Source organism: Rhinolophus ferrumequinum, chromosome 21 (genome assembly GCF_004115265.2).
Source record: "Rhinolophus ferrumequinum isolate MPI-CBG mRhiFer1 chromosome 21, mRhiFer1_v1.p, whole genome shotgun sequence".
NCBI classification, from domain to species: domain Eukaryota; kingdom Metazoa; phylum Chordata; class Mammalia; order Chiroptera; family Rhinolophidae; genus Rhinolophus; species Rhinolophus ferrumequinum.
Genome location: NC_046304.1, coordinates 36,922,879 through 36,940,626, shown reverse-complemented (window position 1 = coordinate 36,940,626; position 17,748 = coordinate 36,922,879). Strand labels below are relative to the sequence as shown.

The window sequence follows — 17,748 nt, the reverse complement described above, 5'->3', positions numbered from 1 at the left end:
TGGGAAGGACAGTGAGAGGAGGAAAAGGGTCTGGGGTGGTCACCATCACTTAGCATCAGGCTGAGGCTACTGAAGAGATTAAAATCGGGAGCAGCCCTGTATCCCCCTGACAACATGGTACATCGAACAAAAAGCTCTCCAGTCCTGCCCGGGATTCTGTGGACACTCTTGATCTGGGACCTTCTATTGGGGTCTATACCAGCTGGAGAACCAAGAAAATCCTTGAGGATAATGAGGATTATCCTGAGAAAGGAGCCTGGAGATTATGTGGTCCAGTTCCACTGCTTTTCAGAAGGGCACCCAAGAACTAGAAAGAGGAAGTGACTTGCCCAAGGTCACATAGTGAGTTATAGCAGAGACAAAACTGGAACACCGGTCTTCTACTTTAAAATCACTTTTTCTTCGATGTGTCTGGCACAATGGGAAAGGGCAACAGGAGGAAGCATCTGGAATAGTTCCAAACTGCATTTGCTCTGCCCTTCCTTACCAACACCCTGCCCAGATATAAACCTTGAGAGTCTTTCCCACTTAAGAGATTGCTGATATTCCCAAAAGCCAGTGGGCCCCAAATGCCAATGATGAGAGCAGCCAAAATCTTTGGGCTGGAGGGAAAGTTTGGTGAGGGCTTCTGTGCATCTGTTTGGGGAATTTGGAATAGCAGAAAATGGCTAAACAGTGGAAAGGGTGCCACAAGAAAGCCATGCACTTCAGAGTCTCCGACGCCATAGCTTAGGTGTCTCCTAGTCAGTCCAATCCCTTCACTTTACACTTGAGAAAACTGATGCCCAAAGAAGAGAAGCAACTTACCTAATATCATCCAGGGAGCTGGTGAAGAGCTAAACTCATTGCTCTATGCCCCAAGTGAATGTTCTTCATAACTCTGGGGAGAAGAAAAGCTGTTCTACCTACCTGTCTGCCTCCCTTCCAAGAAAAGCTGTTCTACCTACCTGTCTGCCTCCCTTCCAGCCCTATGCAATCTTGGCTTTTCTTTCCTTATTTTAGGTATAGTCTCATCTCATGCTTGGTCTTAGTTGTAATGTAGAAAACAAGGGTGTAATCTAACCTTAACTTCTTCTATACCTTAAACTCCTTCGGGACAGGAATAACCTTGTATCAGTCAGGGTTGAAGCAAACAAGACCCGCTCTAGGTATTTCAAACATAGGGAATTTAATATAGGGAGCCAATAATACAGACGATGGAAGAGCTAAGAAGTCAAACAAGAAATGGTGAGGCCACCTAGAGATTAATAACAGCAGGAAGTTGCCATCATCCTAGAGCTGGAAGGACACTGGGAAAAGGGGTCCAGAAACTATCCAGCAATATAGATAGATAGGTATAGATATAGATACAAATATAGGCATAGATAGATATATAGATATAGATTATAGACCATGACCAGGAATTCAAAGTTGGTTCAACATACAAAATCAATCTATGTAATATAACATATTTAATAAAGGATATAAAAACCAATGCCATTCAATGGACACAGAAAAAGCATTTAACAAACTAGAAATAGAAGGAAACATGACACACAAAAAGTAACTCAAAATGGATCAGAGAGAAATGTCAGAGCTAAAACTGTAAAACTCTTAGAAGAAAACATAGAAATAAACCTTTGTGAACTTGAATTAGGCAATTACTTCTTAGATATGATACCAAAAGCACAAGTGACAAGAGAAAAATAAATTAATTGGACCTTAAAATTTTAAAGTGTACCTGAAATCCATGTAATTTTACTAACAATTGTCACCCCAATAAATTAAAAAAAAAAATTTTGAAGTGGTGTGCTTCAAAGGACACCACCAAGGAAGTGAAAAGACAATCCATAGAATGGGAGAAAATATTTACAAATCATATATATCTGATAAAGGGCTAGTAGCCAGAATATGTAAGAACACTTACAACTCAACAATAAAAAACAGGAACCTAACCCAGGCCCTCATCCCTGAAGGATGTGAGCCCTTGGTTGCCTTGCCTTTGTCAGGCTATGATTGCCACCTGTGCACCGTATCACCAGACTTCAGTGCACCAAGAGATGCCCCAGTAAAATCTCAAGTTCCAGTCATACTCCTCCCGCCTGCACTCTACATCAGCAACCCAGCTTCCTCATAATAATCAATGATAATTGCCCCCATCAGTATGGTAACTCTTTCCTTTGCCTTCTATTTCACTAGTATAAGTGATAGGTAACATTTATAGATGCAGGTTCAGCAGAACCTTTAGTAAAAGCTTTTCTAGTGGAAATATTTCCGCAGACCCTAGGAAGAGGGCCCCAGGTGTGGTGCAGCACAAATTCCACTAGGGTCACTGAGAGTGATTGAGAGGGGTCAATCCTTGGTTCCTGAACATTTGAATTCTAACTGTTGAGGTATAGTCTATCAACTATTGGTTCAATGCATATACCACGTTGTGGAGGACAGCTCTGTATTAATCATGTTTTGTTTTGTTTTCTGTATGTCATCATGGTTTGACATCTTGGGGCCTTGCTAATCCTAAAGAGACTGCTCTTCCCAGGGCCAGTGAATTCTTAGAGATAGTGCATGGCTTGCCTCCATACACACCCAAGCAAACCAACCAATCCAGAGCCTATAGTCTGAACTACCATCTCTACCTGGCTTTTATATACCAGGAGACAATATTTCTCGGCCCTAATTCCCCAGGGCCAGGCATCAGACAACTAGGGGCAGCCCTACACCCTAGGGGCTGATAAAATTATTCAAACTAGCCAATCCCAAACCTAGTCAGCCCATTCTCCCTGCCTCACTCATTCCTTTTCTTGAAATCCACAGTAAAGCCTTTTGTCCCTGCATTCCCCTTGCTCTTTCTGCCTCCTGACAGACCTAGGTGCTTCTCCATAAGATAGATAGATAGATAGATAGATAGATAGATAGATAGATAGATAGATAGATAGATAGAAGATAGATAGATAGATGATAGATAACCAACCCAATTTAAAAACAGACAAAGAATTTAAATAGACATTTCTCCAAATAAAATATACAAATGGCCAAAAAGCACATGAAAAAGTGTTCAATATCATTAATCATCAGGATAACGCAAATTAAAAACACAGGAAGATACCACCTCAGACCCCCTAGGACGGCCAGAATAAAAAAGACAGAAAATAACAAATTTTGTGAAGGATGTGGAACCTTCACACGTCGCGGACGGGAATGTAAAATGGCGAGGCCACTATGGAAGACAGTTTGACAGCACCTCAAAATGTTACACACGTAGTAAGCACAGGACCCAGCAATTCCACCTGCAAGCATCTACCCAAAAGAAATAAGAACATATGTCCACACAAAACTCGCACATGAATGTTTGTAACAGCATTATTCATTATAGCCAAAAAGTGGAAACAACCCAAATGTCCAACTGATGATGAATAAATAAAATGTGTATATTCATACAATGGAATATTATCGGGCCATAAAAAGGAATGAGGAAATGATACATGCTATAACGTGGATGAACCTTGAAAACATTATGCAAAGTGAAAGGAGTCAGACACAAAGGACACATATTGTATAATTCTATTTATGTGAAATGTCCAGATAAAGTAGATTTGTGAGACATAAAGTAGGTTCGTGGTAACCAGGGGCTGGGGGCGAGGTCAGAGGGGAGATGGGGAGGCATTGCTAATGAGTATGGGGGGTTCACGGGGGGAGGCGATAAAAAAAATGCTCTAAAATGGACTGTGATGATGGTTGCACAACTCTGTGAATATACAAAAACTTTATATACTTTAAAATTTACTTTAAAAGGTAATACTTTAAAAGGTAATACTTTAAAAGGGCAAATTTTATCAGATGCTGGACTTAGATGAGCACCTCTTTAGGTCTATAAATGTTGAATAACTATGGTGTACACCTGAAACTATATTATTTTACGTTAGCTATATTTTAATTAACAATCTTTTTTAAAAAAGGGGAAATTTTACATGTGAATTGTGTCTCAGTAAAGCTGTCATTTTCAAAAAAGGAAAAGAAGAGAAGCTGGAAGGGGAGGGAAGGGGAGGGGAGGGGACGCCAGGGGAGGGGAGAGAAAGGAAGGGAAAGGAAGGGAAGGGAAAAGGAGAGGAGAGGAGAGGAGAGGAGAGGAGAGGAGAGGAGAGGAGAGGAGAGGAGAGGAGAGGAGAGAAAAGAAAAGAAGGTACATTTTGGTATGTCCCTTCTCTTCTACCTTCCATTATCTTTCAGTGCCTCCCATTCGCCAAACCTACCCAGAAGCCAGAGGTCAAAGTAGTTTGGGAAATGTAGTCCACTGTGACACAGAGCAGGGCAAGGGGACGATGGGGTACAGTTCTCACAGCTGTCATTCCTCTCTGACACCCGCACACGTGGTATTCAGGCTATAAACATTTGTTGAATCAATAAATGGCCCCTATTCCCCTGCCTTGGGCTGGGCCCCTCTTCACTCTTCGAGGCTGCTTTGGGAGTTTTTAAAATATAAATGACCTGATGATTCATAATCCTATGACGAGTGAGTGGGCCATCACTCTGGTACCTTATCATACCCCTTGGTCCCAGAAGACACAGAAGGCGCCCTGGGTGAGGCTGAACTGGAGGGAGGAGCAGGAGTGGGAGGGGCAGCGAAGAAGGTGGCTCCTGTGACAACTTAAAAGGGGCTCATACCACTTCCTCCCCAGACTGGGGAGCTCAAGCCCCAGCACCGCCTTCCTGTGTGGTTTCAGCTGCCCAGAGAGTGTCATGGACTTGGGTGAGTGAGCCTGCCTGTGCGAACAAGAACAGTAACGGGGTCACTTTGACACCCAGACTGACTTTGTGGAATGGGGGCAGAAGGCATGGGGTTGCCCTCCGGAGAAGTCTGGTTCTATGGGTGGGGATCGGTGGCTGCTCCCAGAGAATGTCACCCTGTTCTTCCAGGCACAAAGAGTGCATCTTTCAGTCCTGGGGAAGGGGGTGAGCATTGGGACCAGGACAGACAAAGGGGTCGGAGTCGCGTCTTCTAGAACAGTAGGTACTGAAGAGGGCAGCAGGACAGGGGTTAGTGGTGATCTGGACAGCACCTATTCTCCCTGTCTTGGGGTGATGGGTGAGGCTCTTGGGACCTGTTTCATTAGGAAAAAATTTTCAGAGGGCTCCGGACTCTCCCCTCCCTCTCCAATTCCCACCTTTCTCCTCTGCTGACTAGGGATTCAAATCGCCGCTCTCTTGGGGTGAGGTGGAGGAGCAAATTCAAGGTGACTGCATTGTGCAAATGATACCAGGCAATGCATGCAAGCTGGGTTGTCTCTCGGCTACTCATGTCACCTGCTTTGCCATTTTCTGTCTCAGGCTAAAGGCTGGGTGAGCAACATAAAATGGGACAGCAAGGGGCATTCGGCTTGAAGAGGTCATAGCCAGGGCCTCCAGCACAGCTCCCTGCCTCACTTACTCACTTCTAACCAGGCAAATAACTCTTCCTTTAAAAAAAAAAATAAATAACCCATCCTCTGGTCTAACCTCAGTCTTAACTAAACGGAGTACAAGGGAAGCCCTGAGAGGGTTCTGAGGGGTTCATCCAGCTCCATACCCCCTTTATAATCTCAGTTGTGGAGTCAGACCCACGCAGGCTACGAAGAAAGGTCAGGTTCCTGGATGGCGGGCTCTCACCAGCAAGCAGGCACCACAGCGGCCTCAAAGCCACAAATGGTTGGCTTTAAAAAGTGAAGGTTCCCTGATGCACCCTGTGCTGTCCTCACCCCTCCCCACCACACCACAGCCTTTTGCCTTCATTTCTGCCTCTCCCGCCCATCCGGAAACCTGGTGGACCCAGCAAACAACTGAGAGGGTTAAAGTAGCCACCCCACCCACAGACTATCCCTAGAAGGCAGGGTGCGATTCTTACTCTGAAGCCCAGGTGCTTTGGGGGTGTGAGCAGAAGACGTCTGTGAAATGAATGAATGGCATCAAGAACTCTGAGCTGATTTTAGTTTTTTAAATCTCTTCCAACTCCTCTCCTCCCAGTAGCCCACCCTCTAAACCCACCCCCCTCCCCAGCCGTCTACCCCAACTTACCACAGTCGCAGAATGCAGATGTCACCCACTAGAGACCCTGCTCCTGACTGACCTCTGTGAAGGAAACCAAGTAGTGTCCCAGTGGTGTGCTGGGAATGCTGGAAAACCGGCTCCCCGGGGTGAACAACGGCCCTGACTTGTAGTGCTTGCCAATTTCCATAGTGTAAACTCTCCCACCACAGCTGATTTCAAGCCTCTAGCCTATTTCAAGCGATGAAATGACTGAACACAGAGTTGGAGAACACATCACTGGCTAATGAGCCTGTTAGAGCCAGCTCCAGTACACTACTGAGGGTCTCCCCCAGACTTAGGTTTGGGGGTGCTAGACCCATGGGCTGTGACGCGGGGAGGAAAGGCAACCTCTGGTCCAGGGGAAAAGGATGTTCTTGCTGCTTCACTCTGCTCGAGAGAGTCCCAACGGCCAAGCACGAAATACTGGTAGGAGGGAAAGCCACTGAGAAGCTTTTGCTCAGAATAGTGTTTTTCTCTTCATCTGCACAGCAGGTAGCAAGGAGAGGGTGAGGGGGCAGAGTTTCTGTTACACAAAATGAAAATGCCAAACCAGAGCTGAACGGGTCTTTTTCACGATTTGAATGAGAAGCCTCGAAGTGCCTTTCCCACTTTTAAGAAATGGGGCCTAAGACCTCAGAATTCTCCAACGAAACCTGCCAAAGACTCCTGTCTCACAGCTTGGCCAAAAATGGTGGCAGAGGGAGATGCTGAAGGAATTTAAGACCAGTCTCTCCTGGTCTTCTGGAAGCTTTGCTGGGGAGAAGGGGAATGCTGTAGGCTGGGGGAGCTTTTGGAAAAATCTCTCCTCTTTGCTTGGACTTTCTTTCAGTGAACTATTAATATCATTGATTGGGGAATTCAGGCCTGACCACTCTGCTGGAGAGAAAAACACATTTATGTCAATACACCACTGTGACAGAGTAAGAGATACAGTGCTAAGAAGGAAAGGGGCAAGGCGCTTTCACCAGTCAAGGGGCCCAGGATGGGACAGGGACAGAAGACTCAATTGTCATCAGAGACCAACAAGGTAAATGCAGGAACGGACATCAGATGGAGTAAGTAGAGGGAAGCAGAGTGAACCAGAGGGTGCAAGCCCCACTTAAAGGTATCCGAATCCAAGTTTTTATAAACTCCATGCAGCCAAGCAAGTATCCTGGGGCTCAACCTGCAGCTTCCCAGATGGTCAGCTCTGGCAAAGGTTAATAGAGATAAGAAAGAAAGAAGTTGAGGGGGGATGTGAAGAAGATTTTTCTTTTTCAATTAATGGAGTTAAAGGATGAGATTTGTGTTTCAGAAGGAATTCTGTGGCAGCAAAGCCTTATGTCAGGGCAGAGGTGGGATCAGCTCTGAGATGCTGGGGCGAGAAGCAATAGAACTGGGTGAACAGTGGGATGTGGGGGAGTGAGGATTCCCTTCATGCTCCATAGAGGTCCCTATACACAGTAGGCTCATCGGAAATGTAACGTTACACAGTAGTGAGAGTTCCATTCAAATCTCACAACCATCTCTTAGCAGCTGTGTGACCCCAGGCAAGTGGCTTAACCTCTCTGGGCCTCTATTTTCTGGAATATAGAATGAGAATCACAAGGCGTAGCTCACAGGATGTTATGAGGGAGCCATACATAACAACTAAGAGGCAGCACAGAAGAGTGGTTAGGAGTACAGTTTCTGGAGTCAGACTAGTTCAAAGCCCAGCTCCACAGCTGGCCAGTCGTGACCCTGGGAAAGGTACTAATCTCGCTGTGCTTCATTTTCCTCGTTGCTAAATGGGAATGATAGCAGTACCTACCTCATAGGGCTTTTGTGAAGATGCAATGATCATACATGGAAATGGTACCTAGTGTGAACTCAGTAGATATGAATTACTTCACTAGATGAAGCAGTTGATATCATAGTGACTACAAGATTCAACCAGCTCTCATCCATCCTTGCCTGTTGTCTAAAAGAGCGTCCCCAGGCCTCTCACCTTCTCTCCCAGTTTCCTACCATTTTCCTGCTTCTTCCCTCCCTTTCTCCCCTCCACCAAAAAGAGAACAATTGTGTTGGCAAGTGAGGAATTCTAGAGAAGAAAAAGTTCGAGGTGGATTTGTGGCCAGTCGAAGGGCAGCCATGATTCCCTGGGTGGCCTGAAGAGCCTGAAAATGTGGAGATAGAAGTTCAGGGTTTGGGGGAGCAGCCAGCCAGCAATGCCCTTCTCCCAGACAAGAAGGGAGTTTCTCTTGCTGGAGGCTCAGGTTGGAGTCCTAGGGAATTTTCATGATGATCCTTACTAGAAACTCAAGACCTCAGAAAATACCCAGCATATATGGCAACCACTTCTCAACCCCTGAGATTCCCAACTTCAGTGGTCCCACCCAAGCTGCTGCCCGAAGCAGTTGCTTTATGACTTTGTAACAGACAGAAATGATCTGACTCATGGCCGCCAACTAGGCCCCCACTGCCACACAGCAAAGTTCCCCTAAGTTCCCAATTAGTTAACTTTCTTAAAAGTGTCCTGTTCTGGTCCTACGAGATCCCTGCTCATTCACCATCTCCAACACACCTGGAATGTGAAGTCACACACACACACACACACACACACACACACACACACACACACACACCAGTGCCCCCCCCCACCCCCTACCCTAGCCAGTGACAAAGGAAATGGGACAGCACCCAGAAGAATGGGTTAATGGAGTAAAATAGAAACACGGTTCTTTCTCCTCATATCTCATCCGTTGTAACTTGTCAAAACTTTGAGGTTTCTCGGTTCTCACTGAAAGTCAGAGCAGGCTTTCTCTAGGGTAACCAAAAGACGTGTTCAGTTAAAAAAACCTGGAGCACTTCACATCAAGATGAGTCAGTGGAGGACGGGCAGTGAGTTCGTTGGGCCCTACAGAGAGTGTGGTTAAGAGCAGACATGTGGACATGAGATCAGGGGCTTGAGGGGTAATTCAGTAAGAAAGGGGGTGAGAGAAGGGAGCTATGAAGTCGCACAAGGATCCGTTTCCTCCCAGGACTGCAAATACTCAGGCACAAGCTGGGGATGATGGGACAGTGGCAGCCTGTCCAAAGAAATAGAAGACATAGGTAGGAAGACAGGTCCAAGTAGACAATGGAGGGCTTGACTGCCGTGCTAAGCATCAGTGGCTTCTTCCTTAGGCTTGTAAGGATTTAGGAGGAGGAAGCAGTGGGGGTTTGCCTCCGAGTTATGCTTTAGGAAGACGTGTCTAGCAGTAGTGTGCAGTACAACTTGTTTGAGGGGGAGAAATACCTACCTGTTTATATGGCTTGGTGTCCTTCATCCTTTCCCCCAGGAGCCACAAGCAAAGCGTCCCTGCCTTAGGCACCCCCTTGGAAAACATTCCCTGCAACTTGGATGTCATGTGGGGAGATTTCCAGCAGGTGGTGCTGTAGCCAAGGACACAGGCTCACTGGGACTGTACGGCTTCCTCTTGGGAAACAAGACCCTTTGCTTGCTTGAGGGGAGTCCCAGCCTCCAGAAGGTGTTTGAAGCAGGATCCCAACCATTGCCCTGTCCCTACTGAGACTGGAGGTGCGACGGGCCAGCAGGTCTCAGCTTGGCATTCATTTGTCGCCTCACAGACTCTCTTTTGTGGGCCAGACCCTGACCGAGAAATGAGGGTCAGGCGAATGGGGAGGGGGTTACAAAGGTGCGGAAGGCACAGCTCTTTCCCTCAGGGTGCTCCCAGGCTGTTAAGTGAGATAAGACCTCTACATAAATTACCCTGTGAACTCCCTGCTCAGACCTCAGAGGAAATAAGTTCCAGGTCCAGCCCTCAGCTCAGCCAGAGCAGAGCTGAGCAGCCAAGGGCCCGTCCTCCATCTGCAGCACGGCAGGCGTGCTAACCTGGCGTCCCAACCCACCGTTCAGACCCAAGCAGAGCCTCCTGACTCCCGGGCTCTGGTCAGGATCCCTTCCCACCGCTGACCTCACGTTCCCCTTCCACTCGTCTTCTAAGGCCCTGGATTAGAAACAACTGGAAGAAGAGAAACACATATACACACACTGCAGTCAAGCAAAAACAAAAAAACAACAAAGTAGTTACCTCAAGAAACAGTCTCCATCCCCCCAGACTGCCACAGGACAGTGTCCCCTTGGTGCTTCCTCCCTTGAAGGGCGAGCAGGGCATTCATTCATTCATTCAGCAGGATGCAATTCCTGGTCACCTCCTCTCCTATAGTCTGGGCCTGCGCTGGGTAAAGGGAAAGAAGGCAAGCCGAAGGGATGGGCCAGGTGACGCACCAGTCAACACTGGGTCAATGTCAGCTGAATGAGAAGGCGATGAGGAGCCCCAAGGGTCCCTGAAGCACTCTCCCATCCATCTCTGAGAGGCTAGTCAGTAACACCCCTCTCCCCAATCCTATGAAACTACCCTATTTCTTCAGCCAGCCTCCCTCAGGAGACACTCAGGGCTTCGTATGTGGCTGACCACTCACCTGGACGCAGGTGAAATGCTCCCAATGGCTTCTGGGACCAGAGCAGTGCAGGATACACACACACACACACACACACACACACACACACACACACACACACACACACACACACACACACACACACCCCCCCCCTACCACCAGCTCAGGGCCTTGCTTCCTGCATAACCTAAAGTGGGAGGGGGCCATTCAGACCCAGGAGTCAAGGTCAGGTGAAGCCCAGCCTTGAGGAGGGTTGGTCTGCGCAGGATGGACTTTTCAACTCCAAAAGAGGCCCTGAAGAGCCAAGAAGGGGTAGGCTGCCCTGCATCCTGATCTGCTCCTTTGGGGGCCTTGGGAGCAGAGGAGGAAGAGAAAGCAAGGGTAACGAGGCTGGGCAGCGGGCCAGGTGCTTTGAGACACAATCTGGTTCTGATGTTCTGTTTCGACAAACACAGTTCCTGGAGCTTGTGATGAAAGTTCCCAATAGCTGTCTCCCATCTCAGTGGCTTTCTTTAATAACAAAGAGCTGTCCCTGCCAAGCAATAACTTTCTCACCTTGTCTCCTGCAGAGAAGCCAATGAAAAGCGTGCTGGTGGTGGCTCTCCTTGTCATTTTCCAGGTGAGGTCTGTTCCCTCAACTGTACCGCCCCCACCCCCCATCCCCAAGCCCACCCCTCCTAAGCCCAGGGTTCTGGTGAAGGAGCTGGGCATTTGCTGGAAGGAAACAGACCCAGACACTACCCCACTCGCCATTCATTTAGCTGATGGCTGCCCCTCTCCATCTACTGAGTGATCCTAGAAAGCCACGGATGTTCTCTGAACTTCCTTTACTCCGTTTAAATTAAAAGATGAGAGAAAATAAGCTACCACCACCTTCCTCACCCCACTTCCAGTATCCCCATCCAAGAGACAAAACTGTGGACTCCAGCTGAGCTCTTGGAGAGGGAAGAGCTGCAAAAAGCAAAGCCTGCCAGGTTACTGGGTTTTGCACATAGGTGTGTGCACCCACACGTGTAAAACTTCGTATGTTTTACTGAGCTGACAAAAGAACTTTTAGTGTGGGAGCCTGGTTACTATCCTATCACCCCAAGGCTGCCTCCCTCCCCAACCTCCAGCCAAAGGCTCCCCTACAAGCCCAGTTCCCTGTTGTGAAATAAAGAGACCCATCTGAGCCCCACTGGGTGGGGGAGAAAGGATGGGGCCCAGGACCCAGGGGGCCACATATATTAATAGGGGCCTGAACTCTGCAGGAGCAAAAACCCCCAATTTACAAGGCTTTGTTTCTCAATCCCAGAAGTGGAGACAAAAAAATCTGTCCCCACCAAGTGCCAGAGTTAGAAGAAACTGTAACTCATGGAGTCAACTCTCCCCCATTTGTTGGGGGTGGGAAGTCTCTTGGAGGGGGCGGGGGTGGCTGAGACAAGAGCTGGAGAGGCAGTGCTTCAGATTTGGCTCTTCCCCAGGTCTGGAGGCCAGAGGGGCAGCTTTCCAGGAGCTCTGGCCAGCGGCAGGCCCCAAGCTGGGCACTGTTCCCAAAACCCCATCCCAGAGGCCCCCCCGGAGCTTGGGCTACAGCCCATAGCCTGGCCCCCTTCCCCATCACCACTCCCTCCCCTCTCTCTCTCCTATTTCCAGGACTCAGGAGGGACTATATTGCTACCAGGGGAGACTGGGAAGATTGGGGAGGGGATGAGGGACAGCTAGGGCTCTCTCTTCTCTTTGCATGGGGGATAGAGGTGGCTCAGATGGGACAGGACGTGGTGGGGCTGTGGGCAGCAGAGGCATCGAGCCTGATGGCCCATGGAGGGGGCTGGTAAAGGGGGAAAAGAGAAGGCAGGATGGGGTGGTGGGGAGCACGATTCATAGAGGCAGATGTATGGAAAGCCCAGAACCCCCTTAAGTCCAGGGACCCCAGATTTAAGGCCTTGGGCCTTCCTAGGGGTAGTCTTCCAGAACCCCCGTGCTGCAATCACACCCAGACATGGAGAAAGGGATTGCCATTGACTTTTCTTTTCGAGATAGCAATGCCAAAGGAAAGGCCCCTGGACATTATTTTGTCCTCCTGTCCCCAAGCAGGACAGTGATGCATCCAGACTTTGTCAGTGAGAAAGAGACAGGAGACAGGCATGTCGGGAGACTGAGCTCCACTTCTGGCTATGTGACCTTGAGTGAGCCACATGGCTTGTCTGAGTGCCCCCGTCCTGATCTCTGAAGCCCCTCCAGCTCCCCATGGTATGAAAAGCCAGAGCCCAATTCCCAGAGGAAAGACCATCAGCTTCTAGCCCAGCTCCCAGCCTTGTACCCACTCAGCCATCACTGTGTCGTAGGGCACAGAGGCATAAGAGATGTGTGTGCCCTCCTTCATTGATAAAATCGCAGCAGGCTGCCTAAATCTTCACCCTACCCTGCAAATAAGCTAAAAAAAGCCCTGAGCAGCTGAGCCCTGCTGATTGAGATCTGCCGGAAGAGACTACAAGGAAGAGAGAGGCAGAGAGGTGGGAGGAGAGGGTGGGAGCCCAGAGACGGAGTGGGAGACAGAGCTGTGCTTCCTTACGGGGCCTTCAAGAGGACTGGGTCACAGCTGAGGCGGCGCCAGCCCCATGGCCCCGTCATCCACACCTGCAATACCTGTGGAGTTCAGTGTACTGGGCACGCATTTCCTGAGCCGGACACTGTGCCCCGGGGCCCCAGGGGTCCATACGTAGAAGTCTTCTAGTCTCTCACCTACCCATGATCATGGCAGCTTGCCCCAAACCAGGATTTCACAGCTCTTCAGAGCTTTTGTCTTCCTCCTTTCACACTCCAGGGCCTCCTCAACCTTAACGCCAAGGTGGATTTTCCCTCAGAAGCTGAGGTATTTTGTAGGCCCCCAGCGCTTTCTAACAAGTCCTAAAGGAGGCTCAAAAAGAAAGGCACACGCTCCCACTCTCCTGGACTTTCCAGTGAGCTAAATAAAATCTCTGTGGAGATGAAATGGTGCGAGACCTGCGTTAGGTACCTCACAACAACCAGGTGAAGGAGATCGTATTCATCTCCATTTCACAGATGAGAAAACTGAGGCTCAGAGAGATGAAGTGTGTCTAACTGGCTCATTTGACCCCAAAGCCCAGACTATTTCCAGTCCGTCGGCACATGTAAGGTCGAGTGTCTCAGAGCTGGCAAACTTGGACCCTGGTTACTTATCAGACATGCAGAACTTCAGGCCCCACCCCAGCCTATTAAATCAGGATATATGTTTTAACAAGATCCCCGGGTAACTCATATACATGTTAAAATTAGAGAAGCGCTGATTTCAAGCCAAAGAATCACCTGGAAAGTTTAGAAAAACAGATTCCTGGACCCTGCTCCCTGAGATTCTGGCACAGTCAGTCTCAGGTAGGGTCCAAGAATTTACAGGTGACGCTGCTGACGCTGGAGACCACTGTTTGACACCACTCCTCTGGGCAATCCCAGGGCAGCAAGGTTAAACTCACTGAGCTCAGCTGGATTACGTTCCCGTTTCCTCCCCGCAGGTGTGCCTGTGCCAAGATGAGGTCACAGATGATTACATCGGAGACAACACCACAGTGGACTACACGCTCTTCGAGTCCGTGTGCTTCAAGAAGGACGTGCGGAACTTTAAGGCCTGGTTCCTCCCAATCATGTACTCCATCATCTGCTTCGTGGGTCTGCTGGGCAACGGGCTGGTCGTGCTCACCTACATCTATTTCAAGAGGCTCAAGACCATGACTGATACCTACCTGCTCAACCTGGCCATGGCGGACATCCTCTTCCTCCTGACCCTTCCCTTCTGGGCATACAGTGCGGCCAAGTCCTGGGCCTTCGGTGTCCACATGTGCAAGTTCATTTTTGGCATCTACAAGATAAGCTTCTTCAGCGGCATGCTCCTACTTCTTTGCATCAGCATTGACCGCTATGTGGCCATCGTCCAGGCCGTCTCGGCCCACCGCCACCGTGCCCGCGTCCTTTTCATCAGCAAGCTCTCCTGTGTGGGCATCTGGATGCTGGCCACTGTGCTCTCCACCCCAGAGCTGCTGTACAGCGGCATCCAGAAGAGCAGCAGCGAGCAAGTGCTGCGGTGCTCTCTCATCACCGAGCACGTGGAGGCCTTGATCACCATCCAGGTGGCCCAGATGGTGGTGGGCTTTCTGATCCCCCTGGTGGCCATGAGCTTCTGCTACCTTGTTATCATCCGCACCCTGCTCCAGGCGCGCAACTTTGAACGGAACAAAGCCATCAAGGTGATCATCGCCGTGGTGGTGGTCTTCATAGCTTTCCAGCTGCCCTACAATGGGGTGGTCCTGGCCCAGACGGTGGCCAACTTCAATATCACGACCACCAGCAGCTGTGAGCTCAGCAAGCAACTCAACATCGCCTACGACATCACCTACAGCCTGGCCTGCGTCCGCTGCTGTGTCAACCCTTTCTTGTACGCCTTCATCGGCGTCAAGTTCCGCAATGACCTCTTCAAGCTCTTTAAGGACTTGGGCTGCCTCAGCCAGGAGCAGCTCCGGCAGTGGTCGTCCTGCCGGCACATCCGGCGTTCCTCGATGAGTATGGAGGCCGAGACCACCACCACCTTCTCCCCATAGAGGTTCCCCTGCCTGGACTAGAGGGACCCCTCCCAGGGCCCCCGGGTCGGGGACAGGGAGCTGATGACATGACTTGGGACCCAAAAGCTACTGAGGGAAACGCAGTTCTTCTGGCCATTCCAAGGCCCGTCTGATGGTGAAAACCCGTGCCACAGAAGACAGATGAACCCCGACCCGAGCTACCTCAACCAAGTTTGCAAAGATATGTGGCTGATACAGCTAAAAAGTACAGCAACACTCCAACACCAAGACTGTTGTCCCCAACCAAAAACCAAAAGTGAAAGTCAAAAAAGTTCACACTTCTTGAATCAAAGGGATAGGTGTTGATGAGAGCCAAGGTGGTGGAAGGACCTGGGGAGCCCTCAGAATGAAATTTCAAGGGCTGAGGCAAAGTCTTCCAGAAAACAAGGCTTTGTCTCCAATACTAGAGGTGGTGGGGAGACTTCTTGGCTTGTCAGGGAAAGGAGGACGCCAATAGGTCAACTAACTCTCGGAATCCTTCCCTCCATCTCTTTTTCCACTGTCATCCAAGCCAGCAAGAAATGGCAGTATCCAACCTCCCTACAAACATACTTGCCCCTCTCCTGCTGCCTCTTCTCCGGCTGTTGCCCTCCCAGGCTCTCCACAGGGAGGGGTGTGGTGTTTCCTACAGACCAGGCCAGCTGCCTCCAGCCAGCCAAAGCCATGTTCCCAGCCAGGGCTCTGGGATGGGGATGATGCGTGGCCAGACCTTCTCAGGTCTCAGCTCTGCTAGGATGGAGGAGAGGGGAGAGGGAAAGGGTAGGGGCCGGGGCGTGGGTGACAAAGCTGGCTGCAGAAGGCCAACGAGCTGTTTCTTTGTTCTTTGTCACAGGGACAAAATACTTTTCATCCTGTTCTGCTTTCAATTCATTAAGAGAGCACATTTTACTCATACACAAATAAAAGTTTTCCCTTGAGGAAACAACAGCTTTAAAAGAAAGGAAAAAATTTTTTTGGTAAATGGCAAATGAGTGTGTTCTTGTTTTGCAAACCCCCACGCCCCACCTGACTCTCCGCACTTCCCTCCTCCCACCACCACCCACAGTCTTCATTTCTCAGAGATGCTCAGAGCCGGGAGGTCTACGGGGCTACTCTCTTTTCAGCCCAAGAGGCTGAAAAGATGCAGGAGGGGAAGTGCAGGCTATCCATCTTGCAAATAGCCTTCCAGAGCTCACGGGGCAGGACCAAAGCCTTTGTGGGCAACAGTGACCCAGGGAGACTGGTCTGCCCTGCGCTTTGGAGAACCAAGTTGTCCCTATAACCTCTACGGCTGGGAACGCGCTCTGATCCTTAGCAGCATTTACAGACTGATCTGTTCGCCTATCCGAGCTCAGTCTGGAACCAGAGTCCCTTCCCTTTGTCAGTCGTCTAGGGCTCCCAGAACTGGCGTTTAGAGGGCGGGCTCTCCCTGGGCTCGGAGACCTCCGCACGCTGGATTAAGGGAGCTTGCGATGGGACCCCTATGAGAGGCTGCACCCTTCCCTGGAGGCTTGAGAGCCAGGTCCACCCAGGACTCGCCCTCCTGCCGCCATTACAGCAATGGCTTTCCGTGGTATGGACACCCATCATGGAGGGGCAGGGACCAGGAGAGCCACTGCCTCATCCAGGCCCAGGATCCGTGTCACTAGGTGCCCTGGTGTCCACACAGATCTCTGACTTCTCCAAGCCAGAGAGGTCAGTCCAACCTGTGATGTACGAGGAGGGAGGTGTCTGAAGGGCCCAGCGCGGAAAGAGCTCGGGGCCTGAGAAGGGCCTGGGGGTAAGTGTGGGGCTGAGACACTCGTGGGGAAAGGTGATTCCATCCATTTCCCAAAGTGAAAAGAGCCTCCTGACAAAATGGAGGCTGCCGATTAGGACGCCCATTGTCTGATCCCCGTAGCACATGGCATTACCCTCCTCTGAGGGGAGCCCTGGGCACAATTTGTCAGCCAGCCTCCACGCCAGGAACCAGTGCCCTGGGACGGAGGAGCCTGGCACGGGCGCGGGCAGTGAGAAACAGCGGTCACAGCCAAGGCATTCAGTGTTAAAGACGCCCCTGCCACTGTGCATGTGAGCGTGGGGCGAGGGCTGATCCCAGCGCCCGTGAGGCCCGAGGGGGCCGTGCCCCGTGTGTGTGTGTGTGTGTGTGTGTGTGTGTGTGTGTGTGTGTGTGGCCATTGTCGTGCTCATCCTAATGAGGTTGCGGGCGGGACAAAGACCCTCCGGTCCTGAAGGGGAGGAATGGGACCAAGGTCACGAACAGGAAGCCAGGCCATCCGCACAGACATGGCACCTTGGCTCCAAATGCTTTTTTCTAAGGTAAATGGGCGTCTCCGGGTATTTACAAAGACAACAAAACCCCCAGCAATGTTACTTCCCCAAACTGCTTTATCTCAGGAGGGCTGACCTTGGCTGGTTGCTGGCCTGCTCCTACTCCCTTGCCCAAGGCTCTCATGTGCCCACGCTAAGCCTACGAAGAAGACACAGACTCACTGGGGAGCCCCCTCCCCCAGAGCATGCATATCTATCTATCTGTCATTGATCTATCTCTTTCTCACCTGCTTCGTACAACTGCCCCTCCTCACAGGTTCACAGCCCCCAAGCCCCTCTGCGTCTCCTGCAGCTTTCCCCTTCTTTCCATCACAAGCCCCCTGTCCCCTCATCCTTCCCGGCTGCAACTCCCAGCCACAAATCT

The 17,748-nt window shown here is 50.1% G+C and overlaps 1 protein-coding gene across 1 annotated transcript; it reads left to right on the top strand.

The window, feature by feature from the left end:
* Nucleotides 1-4,664: 4,664 nt before the first annotated feature.
* CCR7 (C-C motif chemokine receptor 7) lies at nt 4,665-16,009 on the top strand. The gene is made up of 3 exons (XM_033089997.1): nt 4,665-4,726; nt 11,031-11,080; nt 13,974-16,009. The coding sequence occupies exons 1-3, from the start codon at nt 4,717-4,719 to the stop codon at nt 15,051-15,053; spliced, it is 1,140 nt and encodes a 379-aa protein (XP_032945888.1). The 5' UTR covers nt 4,665-4,716; the 3' UTR covers nt 15,054-16,009.
* The last annotated feature ends 1,739 nt before the right edge of the window (nt 16,010-17,748 follow it).